At 42.9% G+C, this 24,175-nt stretch overlaps 1 protein-coding gene across 3 annotated transcripts in view; it reads right to left on the bottom strand.

The window, feature by feature from the left end:
- LOC148034906 (protein SUPPRESSOR OF FRI 4-like) overlaps positions 1–24,175 on the bottom strand; it is a 105,630-nt gene that overhangs the window by 60,342 nt on the left and 21,113 nt on the right. Inside the window, exon 1 of one of the 3 annotated variants that reach the window (XM_087679861.1) lies at positions 4,581–5,258. The exons of the other annotated variants lie outside the window; for them this stretch is intronic. Coding sequence (XP_087535987.1) covers positions 4,581–4,618 — 38 coding nt within the window. The 5' untranslated portion in view covers positions 4,619–5,258. Of the gene's footprint in view, positions 1–4,580; positions 5,259–24,175 lie in introns of those variants that run through there. 3 annotated transcript variants of the gene reach the window in all.

Genomic DNA, 24,175 nt, shown 5'->3' with positions numbered 1-24,175 from the left:
CCAAGATACCATATGCTTCAACTGTTGGCAATTTGATGTATGCTATGGTTGCTACACGTCCTGACATTGCCTTTGCAGTGGAAGTAGTTAGCAAATACATGGCAAACCCTGGTAAAAAGCATTGGGAAGCAGTGAAAGGTATTATGAGATGCCTCAAAGGCACAAAGGATTTGTGCATCTGCTTTGGAAAGCAGAAGGCATCTGTCATTGGCTTTACGGATGTAGACTATGCTGGTCATGCAGACTGCAGAAGATCCACTTCTGGGTATGTGTTTACTTTCACAGGAGAAGCAGTCTCTTGGATCTCCACGCTACAAAAGTGTGTTGCATTGTCTACTACAGATGCAGAGTATGTGGCTGCCACTGAGGCATGCAAGGAGGCTTTATGGCTTTCACATCTGGTGGGAGAGCTTGGCATTACAGAGTTACTTGTTCTCCATTGTGATAGTCAGAGTGCTATCATGCTAGCACCGAATCCCATCTTTCATGCAAAGACGAAGTACATACAAGTGAAGTATCACTTCATTAGAGATGTACTTGACAGCAAGAGCATTGAGCTTGTCAAAGCGTATATACAGATGATAATCCTACAGATCTTCTCACGAAGGGTCTTCCAATAGAGCGGTTTGCTCATTGCTGACAAATGATGGGAGTTGGATGTTTGATTGAGTGAAAATCCACTTTAAGCTTTTGTGATTAAGCATATAATGTCTCCATAATTTGAAGGCATGAATTACAAGTAATTCTAGATTATGTGTAGTATAATTCCTTTCATGGGTCTTTGATTTCCTTGAAGCATAGGCTATTGGAGGTCTATCTTGCATAAGCACGTATCCCAATGCAAGAGAGCTTTATCAATTACAACTTTGAACTCTTTGCTTAGGTCAAGTAGTTAAAATAGGGGCAGTTACCAAACTATGCTTAAGCTTTTCAAAGCTGGATTGTTTAATAGACAAAAATATGTATTTCAGTTTCGTACATACCTAGACTTGGCTGATTCTTTTCTCCTCTTAAGGCACATTGCCTTTAGGTGGGAGGTTGTTGGAAATAAAGGGCCATCGTGCCATTTATATGTGCACAAGTGTGAACACACCCTCACATTTGTACTTTCATATATATCTATCTAAAAACCTAAAGAGGTACACACAACAAATTTTACCCAAGAACATCGTGCATCTCTCTCTCTAACTCTCACTCTCTACTCTTGCTCATGTTTTGCTCTCTACCTGACATTTTTATCACAGGACATTGCATCGCCACTGTGCATCGCTCACTTCAGCATAAACGACACCTCTTAGTAATGATGTACCACATGATAGTCATGTAAAGCATACATCAGCTGCAAACCACATGTAACTTATGCAATTATACTTCTTTTGCATTATCTATAAATGTATATTGAATACCATCCATGTATCCCCACATTCTTTGCAAATGCACATCACATCCGAATGTACATTCCATATATTCCATACATGCTAGCAACCTTGCAAATGTATAGTTTTAGAGTCTAGGTGCAAGCCATACACATCTGCATTCCAATTCATAGTGACTAGTATATAAATAGTGATCCCAATGGCATGAATAATGTCAGTATACAGTACCCTGGATGCAAATCAACTATATCCAAGATTCACTACATAACTGAGTTGTACATCACTAGGGGAGTGGAGATACAACCTTCCCCTTGAGCATCAAGCAATACTCTCGACCTTCTATATACTATTGAGCCACTAATCCAAAATCGTCTCTAACTAAAACACATCAAGGTAAAGTGCATCATTGAGGATAATGTGCCAGGTTACCCTCCTCCATCTAGTTGCATTCTTTCATAGGTGAAACAATACTGAAGCTTCACCAAGAAGCACATGACATGAAAACTTTACCTCTAACTTTACTTGCCTCGAAATCTCCACTTGGTCCTAGGCCTTTTTCTCTCTTAAGCATTACGATGCTTTATACTTTCACATTGCTGGAATTTCAACTTAACTAATATATAACATTGCATCCAGTTGACTAGCCCCTCATGTATACCTAGCATGCTAGGAGCACCAAATGCATTAGGAAACATTCTTGTTTACATACTTTGAACCATTGCAATGTGACTATGCATGGGAATTTACATACTACTAGCAATATCAAGCATAGTTGCAAGGGGTTTTGGAAAATGGAAGAATAGAAACGCATTTCATATTCACGAAACAAAGTTTTGTCCCCAGTCCGAAACAATGAATTGGGAAAATGGGAATCCAAAAAATAGAGATATAAAAATAAAAAATTTATAGTCCTAAATATAACTAAAAATATATGGAGTAACACCACTTCTTAGTTGAACCTCTACATCAAAACACTTAAATTCCTCAACAATATAACATTAGAGCTTAGAAGAGAATCAACCAATTTAAAGTATACACAAATCATGATTCAATCTAAGACAATAAATTGTAACTTGTCATAGAAAGTGAACTCAAGATTTAAGGCTCAAAAGTGAATAGTCATAGACTCGTATTATATCATATGGACTCAAAAAAGAGAGTACTCATGGATTGTAGCTCAATAAACAATGCATGAAAAGAAATACAACTATGATGTATGATATATGGTGTATCACAGTATCTCATGAGTTGTAAGTCATTCAAATGCCATTGCACCATAAACATGAATCTACATAATTAACTAACAATAAGTCCACAAAGTACAAGTTTATGAATTATTATATCATGATCTGTCATCTAATGACTCGGTCACTCATGAGAGTCACTCAGCATCATCTGAAGCCAACTCTGTCTCAGCCTTCTCAAGGCTACTAACAAGAGTACTAGTACTGCTACTAGAGGAAGATGAAACATCATCATCATCATTTGCCATTAAAGCTGTAGAGATAGAAGCAGCCCCACATCGACGTCGAGATCCTCTTACTCTGACTCATGTACACCTCGACCCTGTCTAATACGTAAGTGTAGACATCTCCTCATATAGCATATTGTAAATATCTATCTCCTCCTTTGGACTGGTAGAAATGTCCCTGACCTTCTCTAAGTGAATCTTGTCTACATGTACCAGCTTTGGCTCAAGTGTATAACTTGAATTCTCAATCAAGCGCAAGTTACAATGGCAAAAACCAATCTCTCAAGCTAAGTAGTCTTCAACTTATTTCTATTTTTTATGTGAAACAATGCCTGCATGCTCCAATTTCTCTCAACAAAACCACTACCACAATTCTACAAGGGAATACGGACAGCTATCATTTTTTGCCAAATTTTAAAAAAAGAATAAGAAGAAATTTAGCACACTTATTTATGTTACAACTTATATGTATCATTGTATGTCGTAACATGTTTATTACTTAAATTTTACTTACCAATGTTGAAGTAAAATTTACATACTTCTCCCACCAAGACACAGGCTGGAGCTGTGTCTCACGTAACTTTGATGTGGGGCGTGCAAATGAGAGAGTGTGATTACGAAACTTGAGGAGATCATCCTCAAGTCTCCTAATGATGGAAATAGCTCCATCAGCCCACTTACTTGCAACCCCTCTTCCAACTCCTCACTTGCATATTAATTCTCGATACGCCAAAGAGGATGCAAGCAATGTGCAACAACATGGATTGGTTTGTAAAAACAATCACATCTCCTATTCCACACTGCGTGAATGTCCTGCACTTTGTAACATATATAAAAGTTAAACCTGTTACCCACATAGCAATGTAAATTATGAATCGTGATAGATCATAGATTTATACATATGACTAAAAAGATGAAATTAAAATGAATTGTCATTGACTCACTTATTTATCTCAAGACAAGAAGATGTTTCTACGGAGTGCCACTCCAATCTGATCCAAGTACTCGTACAAAAGGCCTAGAGTACTACCCTCCATATTAGTGATCCTCAAAATTGCGTAAATGGAAGTCAAAGATTTTACTAATGTTGTTGCATCCTCCCAATAGGTCTCATCCATGACATTTCTAATCCAAGTACTTGTACAAAAGGCCTAGAGTACTATCCTCCATATTAGTGATCCTCAAATTTGTGTAATCAGAGTCAAAGATTTTACCAATACAGCTACATCCTCCCAATAGGTCTCATTCGTGATATTTTTTATAAATATCAAAGCCTTACGATACTCCCTCTCATTCCATACAACCCACTCTCTACAGACAACCATCCTCAAGAGGCTCTAGATGTTATGGGAGTACTAGACTCTGCTCAAAAACCTAGACTAGATGCAAGATTGGTTACAAGAATCTTAATTACAAGATAATTCCACGTAGGGGCACAAGGTACAATGATAACAAGATACAAAAAATCCCACAACCCGGGATCGTAGGTATAGATAACAAGACTCGATAGGATATAAAGGATCCCACAACCCCGAACCGCAGATATGGATTCAAGATATCAGAATTAGAAGATCTCCCTTGACAAGGATGAATAAGATACAAGACAATACTAGACAAGATCTCATACTATGAGATTACCAGGTGACAAAACAACAGGAGTATAATGAAAGACCAAACAAGACTAGATACCATGACTAGACAAGAACTAGAACTCGAACTCGAAAGTTACTTACTTGGAGGTCTCAACTCCTTGATCTCCCAAGACTGGCATTGGCAAGACTGAGGAGCTCTATGGCAAGCCCCTCCTTTTATAGATGTTGGAGGGCAACTAAAGATCTTCTAGAATGTTCCATGATAACATCATCGATAATACAGCCAATGACATGGCATATCTTCTAGAAGGTTCTATGATGGCATGGCAAAGGTAGGTTCACATGGTTGGCTCGAGGATGTCCTGTTAAGAGTGTGTTCGCATGGGGTGTGGATTCATATGGCACATGCAAGAATTCATCTGTAGACTTAATCATGGCATGTCCGTGACATCACCTCCTCCTCTAGCGAGTTCCACAAGGAGTGACTTGGTGGTTTGGTCCAAGTTTCATTGGATTCCTCTTATGAAATTCTTTAACTTTGACAAGTGCTCTTTGAAGATATTCTGCGGGTTTCCAAGTGCAATCATTCATGTCATATTCTTTCCAATGGACAAGGCATTCCAATCGACCTCGGGAGATCCTCGAGCCTAAGACATGCTCAACCTCAAATTCTTCATGATCTTCAATTTGGACAAGTGGTGGGGGATTCGATCTCTCCCCTCTCAATGGTGAGCTATGGTATGGTTCCAAGAAGGAAACATGGAAGACTCGGTGGATCTTCATGATGCTAGGGAGTTGGAGTCAGTAAGCAACTAGGTTGATCTGAGCTACGATAGTGAAGGGCCCAAATCTTTGGTAGTCTAGCTTAGTGCACGACCGTGTTGTCTGGAGGTTATGCCTAACTAACCATACTTTATCACCAACTTTATATGCTAGATGTTGGAGATGATGTTGGTCCGCAAGTGCTTGTACAATTCTGAGCCTTTTGGATTTGTTGCTTGAGTTCTTGGTGTATATCTACTAGGTGTTAAGCTTTATCTCAGGTTACAAGGTTCTTTATTTGATTTGAGAGATGTACATCCATCCTTGAATGTTGGCTATAGTTTGCAAAGACAAGAGTTTACTTGGTAGATGCATGGATACTATTATTATAAGCAAACTCTGCAAACGGCAAGGGCTGTTCCAAGACTTGATTTACCCGTTCTGTTTGACCATCAATTTGTGGATGACTGACTGTGAATAACTTAACTTAGACTCCAAGGAGGTTGCCAAGGCTCTTCCAAAAACTAGATATGAATTAGAGACCCCGATCACAGATGATGTTGTCTGGGAATCCATGTAATCTGAAAATGTATATGAGGAAAAGTCTAGCCGTAGCTGCGCATGTGATGGTCTTGGTGGTAGAGATTAGATGTGTCATTTTTGTGAACCTATCTTCCACAACAACAATAGAGCCACATTTGTCTAATTTGGGAAAATGTGCTATAAAATCCATGGACACAGAAGACCAAGGTTGCACTGGAATGGACTTGGCTGATAAAATACTCCTCATGCAAAGTGAAATCACAGATTAATTGCCTAAATTCAGACGCATAAGCAAAGGCACGGCGATTATCTTATCGTAGCTTCCGAAGTTTTGTCTTTGCTAGTCAACCAGTTTTTGCATCTCCAAATGTGGAAGTGAGCTCCCAAAGAAATGCCTCATAGTTATGAAGTATTGGCATATTCTTTTCCAAGATTGGAGCGAACCATAATAAATCTTGACCACAAAGCAAAGTCCCAATGAATCCCACCTTGGAAGCATCATCTGGATACTTACCCGGTTGCATACGGATATAGAGCTTTACTTGTTGCAAGAATCCCTTGAACTTCGAAAGGTCACCATTGAACTTCCCTAGCATGCTGATCTTGGGTTCTCTTGTTGGGGATTAATAAACACGCAAAATCATCTGATCACTTACTCTATTGTTCTGCAAGTCTGGAACCCTGAATTTGTTGTTGAAGGTTTTAAAGAGAGGCCACAAATCTTTCAAGGGTCGTCTCCATGGTGCTTTTATTACAAGATTTCTGATACAAGATAATCCCATGTAGGGGCACAAGGTACAATGATAACAAGATACGAAAAAACCACATCTTGAGGGTGTGCAAGGTGGTAGTAGCTCATCAACAAGTGCATGTACCACTAGGGCAGCAAGAGCTACAAGAGGATCATTGGAAAGGGCAAGTATTACATCAACCCTTCAAAAACAAGCAAAGGCAAAGGCTACTAGTGAGATCACGCGATACGATGCGCCACCCTTTCCATGTTGCATGTACAAATAGGTGGAAAAGAACCATCAAGGCCATCACTCAGATTGGATGTGAGTGGGAGGGCCCCTCCTATTATGAAGCTTTGCGTACACGTGAGCTTGTTAGAGAGAAACAAGCTGTAGAGTTAGAGATGCCGCATTTAAAGACTATTTGGCAGGAGTATGGTTGCACTATTTTGTGTAATGGATGGACAGGTGTGAGGAGGAATGTGTATAACATCCTGGTGTCCTCTTGCAAAGGAACCATGTTCTTGCGTACCATAGATGCATCAACAACAAGAATAGTGATTACAAGTGAGTACATCTATAGGCACATCAGGGCTGCCATTTTGGAGATTGGTATAGAGAATGTAGTTGGATGGATAGATGACCTCTTCAAGAGAGATAGAAGCATGGTAAATTTTATAACAAAGAGGACTAGAGTGCATGCCATTTTTAGGGCAAACAGTGATTTGGATCTTTTAAAGTCATTAGCCACTCGCTTCACATACATGTTTATTGTTGTGAAGAGGCTTGTGAGTCCACCAGGGCCTCTTGGGGACAGTTGTCTCTAGAGAGTGGGTTGCATGGGATGAGAGGAAGAAGCCTAAGGCTTTGACATTTATTAGAAATGTCATGGATGAGGCCTATTGGAGGATACAACTGCATTGGTAAAATCTTTGACTCCCATTTACACAGCCTTGAGAATCACTGATATGGAGGGTAGTACTCTAGGCCTTTTGTACATGGACCGAATTGGAGAGGCAGTTGATAGAAACATCTTCTTATCTTGAGATAAGTAAGTAAACCACTCACCATTCGTTCTAATTTTACCTTTTTAATCATATGTATGAATCTATGTTCTATCATAATTCATAATTTATATTGCTACGTGGGTGACAAGTTAACTTTTATATATGTTATAAAGTGCACGACATTCAAGCAGTGTGGAACAAGATATGAGATTGGTTTCACAAACCAATCCATGCTGTTACACATTGCTTGTATCCTCTTTGGCATAGCAAGAATCAATATGCAAGTGAGGAGCTTGAAGAGGGGCTACAAGATTATTTTAGTAAGTGGGCCGATGGAGATGTTTCCATCATTATGAGACTTGAGGATGATCTCCTCAAGTTTCGTAATCACACTCTCTCATTTGCGAGACCCACAACAGAGTTACGTGAGACACAGCTCTAACTTGTGTCTTAGTGGAAGACGTATGGAAATTGTGCTCCGACAAAGGTGAGTAAAATAACAAGTTTAAACACAAAACATGTTACATGATACATCATACAATGATACATATAAGTTGTAACATAAATAAGTGTGCTGAATTTCTTCTTATTCTTTTATTGGAATGTGGCAAAAAAGGATGGCTATCCGTACTCTCTCGCAAGATTGTGGTATGGTTCTGCTGAGAGAAATTGGAGCATGTGGGCATTGTTTCACACCAAAAAGAGAAATAAGTTCAAGACTACTTAACTTGAGAGAGTGGTTTTCGCCATTGTAACTTGCGCTTGATTGAGAATTCGAGTTACACACTTGAGCCAAAGCAAGTAAATATAGATAAGATTGACATAGAGAAGGTGAGGGACATGGCTACCATTCCAGAGCAGATAGACATCTACAATATGTTATATGAGAAGATGTTTGCACATATACGTGGTGTACATCAACTAGAGCGAGAGGATCTCAACTTCGACGTGGAGTTGCTTCTACCTCTACAGCTCTAGTGGCTGATGATGATGATGATGATGATGATGATGATGAAGATGCTTTCTCCTCCTCTAGTAGCAGTACTAATGCTCCTACTAGTAGCCTTGTGAGGAGGCCGAGACAAAGATGGCTTTGGATAATGTTGAGTAACCCTCATGAGTCACTAGATGACAGATCATGATATGATGATTCATAGACTTGTACTTTACACACTTGTTATTAGTTGATTATGTAGATTCATAATTATGGTTTAATGGCATTTGGATGACTCACGATTCATGAGATACTGTGATACACCATACATCATACACCATAGTTGTATTTCTTTTTCATGCATTCTTTACTGAGTTACAACTCATGAGTACTCTCTTTTTTGAGTCTATATGACATAATATGAGTCTATGACTATTCACTTTTGAGCCTTCAATCTTGAGTTTGCTGTCTATGACAAGTTACATTTTATTATCTTAGATTGAATCGTGATTTGTGTATACTTTAAACTTGTCCAATCTTAATTCTCTTCTAAGTTCTAATGTTACATTTTTTAGGAATTGAAGTATTTTGATGTAGAAGTTCAACTAATAAGTAGTGTTACTCCATCATATATTTTTAGTTATATTTATGACTATAAATTTTTTATTTCTATACCTATATTTTTTGGATTCGTATTTCCTCATTTCACCATTTCGGACCAAGGCCAAAACTCTATTTCACAACTCTGAAATATGTTCATGTTTCATTGTTTCCAAAACTCCTGGCAACTATGCTTGAAAGTCAAGTCGGTTGAGTATCAGAGTCTCCTCACTAAGTTCTCAATCACTAGGGCTCCTAAGTCCCTTAACGATCAAGTTACCTTGTTCCTTAATAAGCTGTCGAGAAAATATTTCCATTTTGTGCAGCAAGTGATCTCATAGTCTCAAATGCCCACATTCTATGAATTTGAGTGTCACCTACTATGTTACGCTTGGTTGTTCAATCAATTTCATGAAACATCCTCATAGAGGGGGGCTTTCTTGCATCTTCTCAGAGGGGGCAACAAGGGAAGGGCTAGCAAACTCAAACTTCCAATCAAAATCCAAATCAAACCCAAGCTAGTGAGTCATAAGGAGCTTTCCAATCAAAACTCAAACCCACGTGGCAAAATATACCAAAGAAAAATCGATATTATCAACATTGTCAAAAGCTGGTCACTTTGACGACGAGTGTCATTTAAAGGCTAAGGGCAATTCGCCTAGGACTCGCGTCTCAAGCATATTTTGTGAGGGCACTCCCGTCCCACCTCCACAGTCAAGACAACATGCTAGACCCACTACTCACATAGCAACTGGTTCTTCTACTCCCTCTTCCCCTAAGGAGTTGTCAAAAATGTTTGCCCATCCTACTATTGTGGACTTCAATTATCCTTGAGCATGTGTTGTCTCTCTTGAGAATAGACTTGATGAGTCCCCTGTCAAAATGACTAAGTGACCAGAGAGACAGTAGAGTTTGCGAGGGAAAACATAGTGTGTACGTCAAACACTGAGAGAGAAAAGTAACACAAAAGATTATGAAAGATGAATCATGCTGATGAAGTGAATCTGATACAAGGGTGCCGTAGCACAAAGGAAGCCTTGGGGTGCAGGAAGATTGCAGAAGATGCCTCTGAGTCTGCAAATGCAATATGAGGAGGTGTTGCCTGGAGTAGGGAGACTGCCATCGAAGGGTGAGGAGCCTTTGAATCTGCAAACGTAGGGATGAAGAGTGGTATCTACGAGGAAGGAGACAGTCGAGGAAGCCTCCATCTACAAACACAAGCCTGATGAGGTGATGCCAGCTGCTGGGAGTGACGCCAGGTGATGAGGATGAGCCAGACGCTGAAAACGCAACTAAAGACAACCTCTGGGAGTGAAACACCAGCTATGGAATGATGTCAAAAGGTTGGGAAGCAGCCAGGAACAAAATGCATGGTGCAATTGCCTCTGATGAAGGTGATGCCTGCTGGAGAGAGACGCCAAATGGTGAGGAACCTCCCTGGCAGCCAAACGCAAGGTGGAGCCGCCAAAAGGGTGGAGGACAACGCCAGATAGGGTGGATGCTGACGCCAAGAGAGTGTGGACTCCAAACGCAAGGTGTAGGAGCATAGAAGATGTTGTCGCCAACAATGGAGGATGGACGCCATCTCAAGAAGAGCACACTACAACCATAAACGCAGCCAACTAAAGATGAAGGCTAGCACCAAGAGAGTGTGGAGATGGTGGTAGGAGAGGAGAGAGAGAGAGAGAGAGATGATGGAAGAGAGAGAGTGTCAGAAGATTGACGAAGAGAGAGTGGGAGTGATGGACTGAAGGATCAACAGTAAGGAATGAATGAGTGGCCTATAAATAGGCACAGACAGTCTAGGGTAACGCCCCTTTTTGGGCCTACAAATTCTAAACGCAAAACGCAAAAACGCAAACTACGGGTGAAGGGTGAAGGGTTTCTCAACATCCCCTTCCCGCTCAGAGTTGCTCTCTCCTTTGAGTACGCAACCAAAACCACTTGAGCCTACTTTCTCTAGAGACCCTTCAGCCTAGCAAATTGTGGAGCCTTCCTCCAGTTCAACTCTCCATGATACTCACCGTGATCCTTTCACTTCTCACATACACATCACTTGATCCTTGTAGGTCACGCTCTAGTTTATCTTCTCTTTTCCACTGCGCGTTTCTCCTTTAACTTTCTTACATTCTTAGTGTGCTTGGCTTTTGGTAGTGGGAGTCTGTCCACATTTGTACAAAGCAACCTCTTGCACTTTCTATTGAAGTTGAGGTCTACATGTTTTATGATCTTAATTAGATGTTTTTCCTTCTTTTTGCAGGCTGACATTTGCTTCTACAGGATCTACATTGGATCGTTCAGCACTCCTTCTCATGGTTGCATCTTTTGGTGGCGCTTCTTTCCTAGGATTTGTCATTACCGCTTTGGAGGCCACCTTGGAGGCTATTTATTTCACAAGTTTTCAGCTAGACATGTTTTTCACTCTTCTTCTTTGGGTGTTACTCCTTTCCCCCCATCAAAATCAACATCTTAGGGACAGAGGGGGTGCTTGCTTCTCCTTCCACAATCCAATAGTGAGAGGGAGCGGTCTACAAATTTCCCTTTCGCTTTGAGAGGGGGCAACTTCTTTTCTTGACAATGACACTAATAATGCATACAAATTTTCATTCAGACATTGTATTTATTGTATATTTTTAAACATTGTATCTTCATCTGCATTGTCAAGATAACATGATTGTAAAGGGTGCTTGGGCAGGTGAACAATTCCCTTGCAAGGGCACAGTCCAAGTGGGACCATTGCATAGCATTTTGCATGAGCGGTCACGCCTGCACTGCCTCTTGTATACCTCCAGTGCATTGGCATTCTATCCCTTTCGATCTTTTTAAGTGGTCAACTCCACATCCGCCATATTCACAACATTGCACATGGTGGTCTCCGAGGCAGTCACCCTTGCTTGCTTAGCCTTGTTAGCTTACCATTCTCTTTTTTTCCCCTCCACATGTCCCCCATGTTTGGACACTCTCCACTAGCCTATTCCTCGTCATCGACATCCACAATAGTGGTAGGGATAGCCTGTTTATTTTGTAAAAGCCTTTGGATGTGGCTACTTGTCTCCCATCCATTACTTAATCAACCGCCACATCCCCTTTTTTGAAACAATCATTATCAAAACTCCCCAAAAAAAGGTTCACTATGGTTCCATCTACCTTTGCAAGACTTGTTAGGCCACTAGGCAACCAACGTGCACCCTTTTTCTGATGCCCTAGCCTCTCTGGGGTGACCACTTGGATTCCCTTGGTAAGATAACCATCGCCTTTGTAGTCTTGATAGGCCACTAGGGGCAACCATCGTATACCCCAAACATTGTTGCCCTGTTGTTTTTGTTGTTGCCTAGCTAGGAGGACCACATCAGCATTTGTGTTTTCAGTTTTTTGTTGTTGCCCAAGGTTTTTCAATCTCTCTCTCCTCATTGCCCATCTGCATCAAATCTAGCTTCCTCAACTGCGTTTACTAGTGTTTGCCCCTCGGAGGCTGCCCTCTTGTATTTCGAGATTCGTTCAAAGTACAACACACTCTCCAACTCATTACCTCTACCTTGATCCTTGAGATACAGGAGTTCGAGATTCGATATTCATTCACTACATAGTGTGTTTGATGCATGAGCACGGTATTTTCAGTAGACATTCACTTTTGTATTCTCTATGTTCATTGTCTATAAGTTACCCTAACCCTAATTGTGTTCTATCAATTTGTGCTTTGTCATACGATTGGTTTTGTGTTTTTTCTGTTAAGAGCATTTCTTCACACTTGACACCCAACACTCCCAGGGTGGTTATATCTTCTCCCTAAGCATAGCTCTTATTTTTTATCCAATCGCAAACAAGAGACAATAACTGCCTTCATTGTCAAGGTTAAGTATTGAGCTCTCTACGATGGCACCACAAAGGCCATCGATTTGAGGAGCTTACTAGTGGAGCTCTAGTTTCCATACACTCTACTAAATGTGATCTTCTACAACAGCCAAAGTGCAATCACAAGAGTTCATGACCCCATCATCAGTCCGAAGACAAAGCATGTTTGCATGCACTACCATTTTACTAAAGAGTGGGTGGAGCCAAGCACCATTCACTTAGAGTTTATACCTTAATCCAAAGACAAAGCATGCTCGTGTACACTACCATTTTACTAGAGAGGGGGTGGAACCAGGCACCATTCACTTAGAGTTTATATCTTCATCAGATAATTTTACAATCCTCATAACCAAGCAAGTCCTTTAGTATCTACTTCAACAAATCGGCATGAGTACTCCCTCCCCTTCGACTTTGGCATGATAGGGAGAGGGGGTCCCAATAGCTTTTTCTTCCATTATCTAGAGATAAGAGAGGGCAGTTTCTTCTCCTGGTGCTTACAAGATTTTAATCACCATTCTTTCTATGACATCTTCACTTTACCTCAACAATGTTTGCATCTTGATGATCATGATTGTAAAAGAACACTTGGGCAAGTAAATGATCCCCCTATGAAGGCATTGTCCAAGTGGTACCATTGCATGCATTTTGCTTTGAGCATGACACTTTGCATTATCCCTCTACATTGGCATTGTGTTTTTGTGAATGAAGTGCTTTGGATGAGCGAAAAACCTATCTTTTGGCAAGTGCCCATCCAAGGATGAAAATCTCCATGCTTTATATATATTTATCTCTTTTTCTTCATAAAAGAGTAATAGACTTGGATCAGCCATGTTCATTGGGTGGATGGGATAGCTTTCTATTTTATGATGTTGGATCCGACCATTCCTTCTCTCCCACATGGGCACAAATACTTTTTTTGATAGATAGTTCAAAGCGGTTTCATTGACTTCCTAGGTACTAGTAGGCCATTGCGCAGCCGATGAGCACCCTTTGTTTGATGACTTGGCCTCTCCAGGGTGGCCCTTTAGGCTCCCAAGGCAAGATAATCATCACCTCTATAGTCTTGGTAGGTTCTTGGACAGCCGACATGCACCCTTGTGTTGAGCTAAAATATCCATTACTTGCTGATTAGCCTCTTAAACAGCCCCAAAACACACTAAAAATGCTCTTTTAGAGTAAAATCCTAAAACGGGGAGCGGTTCGAGAGAGTTCAATGGAGACACTAAAACGAGGAGCAGTTCGAGAGAGTTTAATGGAAACCCTAATTTTTGGGGTGCCCTTCCACATCTATAAATAGACAAGCTGCCCCCATTTAGTGATCATCCTTGTTTGTAGGTTACACCAACCCACACACCCTATGCTGCTATTGGTGCCCAGTTTCCAGCCTGCAGCCCACCTCCATCTGCTGTCCAGCCATCATCGACTGCAGCCACATTATCTTCAACCTGTCCATTGTTGTAGGCGACAGCTCTCAACTGCTGGCGACTGCTCTAGACTATCCCAGACTACTGTTCAGCCTGCTGTGCATCATCTCCAGGGCCAAACAGCCTGCGTTTTCAGCATTGCAAGCCCCTTACACTCTTAGACAATGTTTCAGCCTGCTGTTTACAGTAGACTGTGCACAGTTTCCAACCTCCGATTGGTGGTACACTGCTGCGTTTACTAGTTTCCAGCCTTCAGATTGCTGCGTTTTGGTGATCAGCCTGCTGCCATTCACTATTCAGCACTCCTACACTCCAACTGGTGGTCATAGACTTGGGATCCGTCTTCGGTGGACGTCACACTCCAACATTGCTCTGCCCTTGAGCACATTGTACACTCTTACATTCATTTACAGCATTCATTCACTTCAGAGTTGTGTTCTCTCTCTTCCTTCTTCTGTTTGTGTTTGAGTTTTGAGTTTTGAGTTTAGGGTTTGAGTTTTTGAGTTTTGCGTTAAAGGTTTGAGTTTTTCCCTCTGTGTCTGTGTCTGTCTCTTTGTGTTTCTGTTGTGGTCATACACTCTGTGTGTCCTCAGTGCAAACCCTAGCAATTTCCTTCACATGGTATCAAAGCCGGTGCTCTTGTAAAGAGTATCCTGCGGATATTGTGGAGAGCTAGTCTTTGTGCGAGGCACACAATATGACTCGTAACCGAATCACAATGTCCCAGACACCTTCTTCACTAGTTTCTATGATATCTTATCAGGCTTCTTCATCATTGGAGGCCCTGAGATGGCATTATGGACTCAGTGAGCAGGACGGCACTCCACCTTCACCAGATTTCACTAGAATGACAGAGCTGAACTTTGAGGAGTACTATCACAACAAGTATAGTAATGTTTGCACCCCTCCTACTAGTTTTGCTACCACATGCGGACCAGTTGGTGAGGCTGGCCACCTCTCCGATGATGGAGGACATACGGCATTCGGAACGTTTGGCGATCCATCTTCAGCATCTCAGCCAGGTTCAATGTCAGGTTTGTACAATTCTTTTGTTTTGCATGAATCAAAACCCTCGCCTATTTCTTCTTTTGAGATACAGGATCCGGATGGCTTTGCATATGTGAACTTCAACAAAGGGGGCTCATGAAGCAAACGAAATTTAGGTACATCTACAACTTCTGTTTCATTTGAGCATATCACACATACTTCTCACTTCCCTCCCATCCCACCCTCTTCTATATCACACCTCTCATTATCTTTCCAAAACCTTGGATTACACTCCACATCTGCATCACACCCTGGGGGTTGGATCTTCTATCTCCGCTCCTAGCACCTTTTTCTTCACCCCATTCTCTACCTCTTTGCACCATGGTACTTCGTTAGGGGGGATACCACCCTTTAACACAGTGCCTCTCATCTTTCAGCACATAAGTGCACCCATAACTCCTGGGACGACTGTGATGGGCATCCCCCTCACTATCCCCAGCTTCACAAATTCTTCCATGACCACTCATACGCAGGGGTTTCCATCCTCAGCTTATGTTGCGTCTTCACACTCTTCTTGGGTTACACCTATGCACGGATTCCCATCTTCTGCTCGCTGTGTTCCCATCCCACCTCCTTGGGTTCCTCATGTGGCTACCATACCCATGCCTAGTCAACCCATCCCTACCTATGGATCCACCTTGCACACTACACGCATGCTTGGTGGACACTCTTGGGCCCATTCCCAAGTATACTCCACTCCCCCATCCTACCCACACTACACTTTTTCACACTATCTATCTCCGGGCACTACCACTCCTATTGCAACGGCCAAGAATGCCTTCACGGATAAGACACGTTTTAATGGGTCAAATTTCACCACTTGGTCTAATTTCATACAACAAGTCCTTGAGTCTTAGGGTCTTTGGGACCTCTCAATGGTCTATGTTGGAAATAAAGGCCTCGTGCCTTTTAAATGTGGTCAGGTGTGAACACACCCTTAGCACTTGTACTTACACATATATATCTATCTAAAAACCTAAAGGTACACACTCGTCATTGTACCTGAAAACATAATCACTCTCTACTCTGCTCTCTCTCACTCTCTCTGTCTCTCTTACTGCGCGAAGGCAGTCTATCTCAATCTCCGTGCCTAATCGGCCCCTACAAACTGGTATCAGAGCGTAAGATGCTGTAGACGATCATCAGGCTAAGGCAGAAGACCAACGTGGTGACGAGACAACTCAAAGGCAAGCAGGAGAGTCACAAGCGGCACGGCCAGGCTCCAGCGAGGAGAGTGTGGCGGACTGGCGACCAGTTGACGAGCGTCTCTAGCAGACGTGACGTGCAGGCAGTGGGTAGCCGCAGTAGCAGTTGGGCAGAACCAGGCGACAATTCCAAGGCTACACGCAAGTCAAGATGTCAGGCACAACAGCTGCTGCAAATCGAAGGGGATCACGAAAGAACTACACGCGACCAGGACCAAGCAGTGGGCAACAAACGTAACAGGCTGCGACATGTTGGACAAGGCTTTAGCAAGCATCAGCAAACGTGCAATCAGCAGTGGGCAGCAACACTTGGCGCTCGACGGCTGTTGGTACGCGACTGGGTGACAAGCGGTGTGAGGGATTGGGCGAGCAGGCGCCTTTAGCGTCACGCGACGCGACACGGGCACCAGATGGTGACCTGCACGGCAGATTTGTTGACCCGTCGTTCGACATTTTTTTTTCTTCTTTAAATTTCTTTTTGAAGTTTCCCTACCTAGCGTTCACGCTAGAGGCACAGCTTCCAATTTTCGTGCATTCTTGGCCCAAAAATTTAGGGCTTTTCCCAGATTTGGAAAATTTGATGCAGGACAAGCAAATCTGTCTTAGAAATTGCAGAAATTTGTGACATTTTGTCCCCGACATTTTGGGCTTTTAATGTACATGCGCAAATTGGGCTGAAATTTACCCAATTTCTTGACATTGATGCACATTGAACCCTGTGCAATTTAGGGCTTTTGCAGTTTGGGCAAAATTTGTGCAATATCTAGTCATTTTATGTACATGCAAGTTGAATTCCACGCAATTTGAACATCAATACTTGGTAAAATTTGGGGGTTTTGCTGAAATTGCTCTATTTTGGCAAAATTGGATTGGTCTATGCATGACAGAGAAAATGCACGTGTAATTGATGCTTTGAGCACAAAATTTTGGGGCTTTTGACCGTTCATGTCTAATTTTATGCCCGTGGGTACATGTACAACAGAAATTGCAGCTGAAATTTTGGGATTCCTTCATGTAATGTGATTCACATGCCCTTGGAACAACTGTAATCAGTTGGATAATGCTGTAGCACATGGTTTGGTGCTTCTGAAAATTTAATTACAGATCTGAAATCTGTGCTTCTACATGGTTATTTATTGCTGATTGGTACTTGTTTGTACCTTGGTCACTTGGGTGACAGTTTGATCCTGCATTTGCTGGCTTTTTTTTTTGTCACATTTGGGCTGAAAATCATGGCTGGCAGCAATGACAGCAGTAATCTGATGCACATAAAGAAGCTTGAAGGCGCACACAATTTTGCAGTTTGGCAAAAGCAGTGCTATAATATCCTATTACAAAAGAAGCAGGCAAAGCCGATCAAAACCAAAGGGGCTGATGCCTTGCTCTTCAACATTGAAGGTTTGGATTCTGCATATGCTATATGGACTAGACTGGAAGAACTGTATGCACAAAAGAGTGCTGCAAGCAAAGTGTATTGGCTGAAAAAGCTTATGGATTTGAGTATAAAAGAGGGTATAGCAATGTCTACTCACTTGAGCGAGTTTAACTCCATTTTCAGCCAGTTGGTTGCCTTGAAGTTCATGATTGATGAGGAATTTAAGGCTACTTTCTTGATCTGCACTCTACCAGAGAGTTGGGATACATTCAGGACTGCTATGAGCAATTCTAATGTCATCCTTTTGTATGCTAATGTAAAAAGTGCTCTACTTATGGAAGAGATGAATCAGTAGAACAATGCATCCAGTAAGTCTTCCAGTGCTTTGCATACTAGGGGCAGATCACAGCAAAAGGAAAAATATGATGGCAAGGGACGCAGTAAATCACGTGGCAAAGATGTTGAATGCCATCATTGTGGCAAGAAGGGTCACTCTAAATGTGACTGCTACAAATGGAAGAAAGAAAAAGGAAAAGGCAAGAAGACAAATGATAGCAAGGAAGAAAAGAAGGACAGTCGGCCTAAGAATAGCAGTGTAAAAATTGAAGAGGTGAATGTAGTCACTCATGACAGTGACAGTGGGAGTGATGTACTCTTTGTCTCTTCACACTTTGGTGCACATGCTTTACTTGCAGATATAGATGATGACATGCATACTTGGATTCTTGATTCAGGTGTTTCCTTTCATATCAGTCCTCATCATGAGTGGTTTTCCGCCTATACAGGGGGTCAACATGGTGTTGTCCATCTTGGGGACAACTATGCATGTGAGATCGTAGGTATTGCCTGGCACTGGACTCTTCCTAATTCAAGCCTCTGGAGCCTCTTTCCTTAAGCTCGTCATCCACTCTAATAGCTTTTTCAAAGACTCTTGCTAGTGCATCTCGCCGCAAGCTTGAGTTTCCGGCCAAGGCTTTGTAGAGCTCCTCGCCCCGTATTCTGTTGATAAATACTGTGGATACCACCCTTTCAGTTGGTCTCTCACCTAGGGGAATTCTCTTGAAGAGGGTCCTTACGTGGGTCACATAATCTCGAATGTCCTCTCTCTCCTCCTTGACATTCATAAGCCCCACCCGAAGGGTGTACCCAAGCCGATCCTGGGTAGCAGGTATTGAAGAACAGGCCAGTTGACCGCTTTGGTCAAGATATCTGCAAAATTATCTGATGAAGGCACAAACTCTGGGCGAATAGTGCCTAGCTCAACCTGCTCTCTAGAAAAGTGAAAGTGGACTCCCACATGCCGTGTCCGTGGTGTGATGATCAGATTGCCCGCAAGGGCAATGGCACTCTGGTTGTCGCAATAGACAACTGTGGAAGAGTCACATGGAAAATGAAGCGCCGCCAGTAAACTCCTCAGATAGATGGCCTCAGTGGTGCCATCGAAGAGAGCCCAGTACTTAGCCTCGGCCGTGGAAGCCACCACCGTCTCTTGCTTACGGCTGGACCAAGAAATAGAACCCGTGCCCAAGGTAAAGAGGTAGCCGCCATGGGAACGCCAGGTGTCAAGATCTCCTGCCCAATCAGAATCAGTGTATCCCTGCAAACATAAACCAAAACCATATGTCAAGCCATAAGAAAAAGTACACCGCAAATAATGCAACACACGAAGACATGCAATCCAATTGACATCCTAGGTGTTGTGAAATATTGACTGAGTATGCTAACTGAGTAAGCTAAATCTGGCCTAGTGTGAATTAACCAAAGAAGTTTTCCTATAACAGAACGATAGGTGTGTGCATCAAAGGGCTGTCCTAGGGTAGCCTTCGACAAGTGGACAGTAGGATTAATAGGCGTGGCCACTGGCCGTGTCTGATCCGAAGTGTGCTGTTCCACAAGCTGAAGTGCGTACTTTTGTTGTAACACAAAAATACATCCTCCAAAACGAACTACCTCCATCCCCAAAAAATAAGACAACAAACCAAGGTCTGTCATTTCAAATGTAGCTTTAAGCTTAGCCTTAATTTCGGCTATGACAGCAGAATCTGAACCTGTGATGAGTAAGTCATCAACATATAGCAAGATATAGCTAACCCCCTCTGAAGTGGATCAAACATATAAGTTCGAGTCATAAGGGGTAGAATGGTATCCATGAGTCTGTAAGAACTCATCCATTCTATGGAACTAAGACCGTGGCGCTTGCTTCAGCCCATAAAGAGCTTTCTGCAAGCGGAATACCGTATCCCTAGGGTTCCCTGAGGGAAAGCCCGGTGGCTGCTCCACATAGACTTCCTCCTCCAAGTATCCATTCAGGAAGGCACTCTTGACATCCATCTGATGTATCGGCCAGCTGTGGTGAGCGGTGAGCAAGAGTAGCAACCGAAAGAAAGTCAACCGTGCAGTAGGGGCAAAGGTCTCTTCATAATCAATACCGTGCAATCCTTGCACTACAAGGCGATCCTTGTACTTGTCTAAAGTCCCATCAGTTTTTTAGCTTTGTCCGAAAAATCCACTTTGTCCTGATGACTTTCTTGTGGCTCAAAGATCCACCAATGTCCAAGTCTCATTTCGGTCAATACTCTCTAGCTCCCTTTCCATGGCCTCTCGCCATTGAGGGTGCTGAAGAGTCTCTTGCCAGGTATTCGGCTCAAAATGCGCTATGTAATCAGTTGTAAACAGCGATGCAAATGATGCCTGAGGAGCAAGCCGGGTAGATCTTCTAGGTCCCTCCGGAGTGGAATCCGGTGGTAGGATCCCCGAATCCCGCATGGTCTGCTGGTACAGCGAGGTAACGGGTCTCGCGAAGGGGGCCTGGGAGGTGAAGAAACTGCGGAAATGTCAAGAGCGGAGAGTAGACCAGGCTCAGTAGGCACGATCCTTGATGATATGGAAGAAGGAAGCGGATCAGAATCCGATGTAGAAGACTGCACAATATCCCTCTCGTCAAAGACGACATCCCGCCTAATGATCACCTTGTTTGTCCGAGGATCGAACAAACAATAGGCTTTCGCTTCAGAGGAATATCCCACAAAAATAAGGAGATCAGCTCGGGGAGTAAGCTTTCCTATCTTGTCATTAGGCGTGTGTGTGTGTACGCACGACACCCAAAGACTTAAAATGGGAAATAATAAACCGAGAGCCAAAAAATGCCTCATACGAGATCTTCTGAGAAAGAGCCGCAGTCGAGCACCGGTTGAGGATGTACACCAAAGTGTTAACAGCCTCGACCCAAAGGCGCTCAGGAAGCTCTACTGCGAACAATATAGAGTGTGTCATTTCCATGACTGTGCGGTTCCTACACTCTACGACTCCATTCTGAGAGGGGGAGTTGGTAAAGGTGAGCTGGCGAGAAATGCCATGCTTCTGTAGAAACTCGAAAAACTCGTGGGAGATAAACTCACCACCGCTATCACTCCTCATGCAACCAACACGACGACCAGTCTGGTTATGAACCAGCAACACCCAAGCAGAAAAATATGTGAAAGCATCTGACTTATGCTTGAGGAAGTACACCCATATATATCGAGAATGATCGTCCACTATCAAAAAGAAGTACAGCGCGCCGTTCAAAGCAACAGTGGATGTCGGCCCACAAAGATCAATGTGAATCAATCTAAGAGGCTCCTCAGCTCTATGTGTAGATTGCTGAGGAAATGGGATACGGTACTGCTTCTCGAGCTTACAGGCTTTACAGACATCTCGAGCTAGCTTCAGGCGTGGAAGGCCCTTAACTAGCTCACGGCATAACAACTCATAAAGTGAGTCATAACCAAGATGCCCTAAGCGAAAATGCCAAAGACGCTCATTGTGCGTAGGCTCTCGAGATGTGGCTAAGTCCTCGAACCTATGGAACACGAACCCTTCGGCGGTCGGCTTGGTCAGAAAGTGTATCATGTACTATAGGCCATTAGGTTGTGCCTCACCACAAGCAATCACTAAACCAATCAGAGAGTCAAGGACCTCGACTGTGGTCGCTGTAAAGAAAACTGCTCGCCCCAACCGGCAAAGCTGTTGAACAGATAACAAGTTCACCCCAAGCTGAGGGACATGATATACATTGTCCAGCGAAGCCAGATCTGGACCCTTGTCAGTGGCAAAACTAACCTAACCTTGAGCCTGAATATTGACCGAGGAGTTGTTTCCTACACGGACCCGCCCGACTGCAGGGACTCGAGTACAAAAAATGTCCTCTATAGGAGTCATGTGATGTATAGCTCCACTGTCCACAATCCAAATTGGAGCTGAAGTGCTCGGCTGTGACGAGTAGGCCTCTGCAGTAACCTCGTCGGGAGGCAACTCACAAATGTGCACGAGACTCGCATCTGATGTCTCTATGGAGACAATATGGGCCTCTGCAGACCAGTTAGACAAGCCCTCTGGAATTAAAAATGTTGTCGACTGAGATGACTGTGCGGTGGCAGTGTGAGTCTAACCTTTAAACTGCCCCTTGTCATCACCCTGCCTCCCCTGCTGGGGGTTGCCCGACTGAGGGGCGGGGGTCTAAGACTTAGGTTTTGGTGATAAGTCTCATGCCTTTGATCGACACTCCTCGTCAAAATGGCCAGTCTTTTGACAATGTTGACAATACCTATTCTTTTTAGGTATATTCTGCCACCCAGGTTTGAGGTGTGACTGGGAGTTTCCTTGAGAATCCCCAGATTGATTTAGCTTTTGAGTTTGAGATTGATTTTGAGTTTGAGTGGAGGTTTGGTTTGGTTTGCGCTTCCCTTGTTGCCCTTTCTGAGAATGAGCAAGAAGAGCCCCCTCTGAAGAGGAATTCATATGAAACTGATTAAACAACCGTACGTAACGCAACAGCTGACACTCAAATTCATAGAATGTAGCCATGGTAGACTTTGAAACAAATCCTTCCACAAAATTGAAGTATTTCTTGGGGAATATATTTAGGAACAATGTGACCTGATCGTCAGAGGACTTGGGAGTCCCCGTAGTGGAGAATTCAGCGAGAAGATACTGATAATCAATCAACTTGACTTTCAGGTCATCCCCGTCAATGATTTTGAAAAGCTGAAGCTCATCGTCAAGATTAAAACGACGGGTCCTATCTCGAGCTGCATAGCGGTCAGTCAAGTGTGCCCATCGCTTTGACGCTAAGTCAAAATGCTTAAGCTAAGAATGAAACTCTGACAATAAGCCCTACATCAGCTCGACAATAGCAGAGGCATTTCTAGCCTTCCATGAGCGGACGACCTCGTATGGAACAAATGCATAAGAGTAAGAAGGAGGCGGAAGAGGTGGGTAGGCAAAAGTAGACTGTGAGTGTCCAATGAGTATCGATTGATGTGGAAGCACTGGAACATGAATATTTCCATAAGGTGCCGGTGTAGGTGGAGGCACTGGGACACGGTAGCCTTGTCCAAAGTAAGGCTAGGATACAACATTATGACCAGAAGGTCCACTAGACAATGCCATGGAGGCAAACTGTGGAGACAACTAATCCACACTTGGAAGAGACTGAGTGGGATACCCAAGCTGCAATGATCCCGATAGTGTGTATGAGGTAGGTGGAACACCACCCGACTGAGGGAAGGATAAGGTCCTAAAGGATGTGCCTATATTTCCATACCCCCCCGGAGTGATGTGCGGTGCGACATGAGGTGTCTGAAATGAAAATGTAAATGGTGTAAATGGAAGTGGTGAAGCAACGGAAGAATGTGGTGGGATGGGTGGGTTTTGAAAGTGAGGTGTATGAGGTGCAGATTCTTTTTGGAAGGATCCCTTTAAATCTAAACGCCTGAGTTGCATGGCCAGTATGTGAAACCGACAGGAATGTCTAGTGAGTCAAGACTAGACAGTTAAGGTCCAGTATAAATCTGGAAGAGACTTGTGAAAGTGTATATGGACAAGTGTGTTGAAGAACTAGCCTAGACGAGACTAGTTCAAAGTGAAGATGGACAAATCTCCAAGAGATTAGTCCATGTGGGGTCATCAGTGGAAATTCACTTTCAGTTGAGCTACATTACAAATTTGGCTATAGCCATAGTCTGCAAAGATGGTCAGAAGACTAGTGGGGATGCAATGGAAGCAACTCCTAAAATTTAGGGAGTTACTATTTTTGAACCCCAGAATCTGTTCGCGTCATTATCTTCGTTTTTGCGCCAGGATTAATCCTCTGGTCTGTGCCAAGGTCAAATTTTGCACCGAGGATGGAGAATTTTAGACCGGAAGGCTAGAACGGGAAACACCTTCCCTTGCTGCCATTTGACACAAATTTGTGCACTTACCTCTTTAAAGAGGG

The sequence above is a fragment of the Lygodium microphyllum genome, chromosome 6, assembly GCF_053477565.2.
Source record: "Lygodium microphyllum isolate KBCC chromosome 6, Lygodium_microphyllum_v1.1.10, whole genome shotgun sequence".
Lineage (NCBI taxonomy): Eukaryota > Viridiplantae > Streptophyta > Polypodiopsida > Schizaeales > Lygodiaceae > Lygodium > Lygodium microphyllum.
Note: the sequence above shows the minus strand (reverse complement) of the source record. Positions and strands in the feature narration are given on the sequence as shown.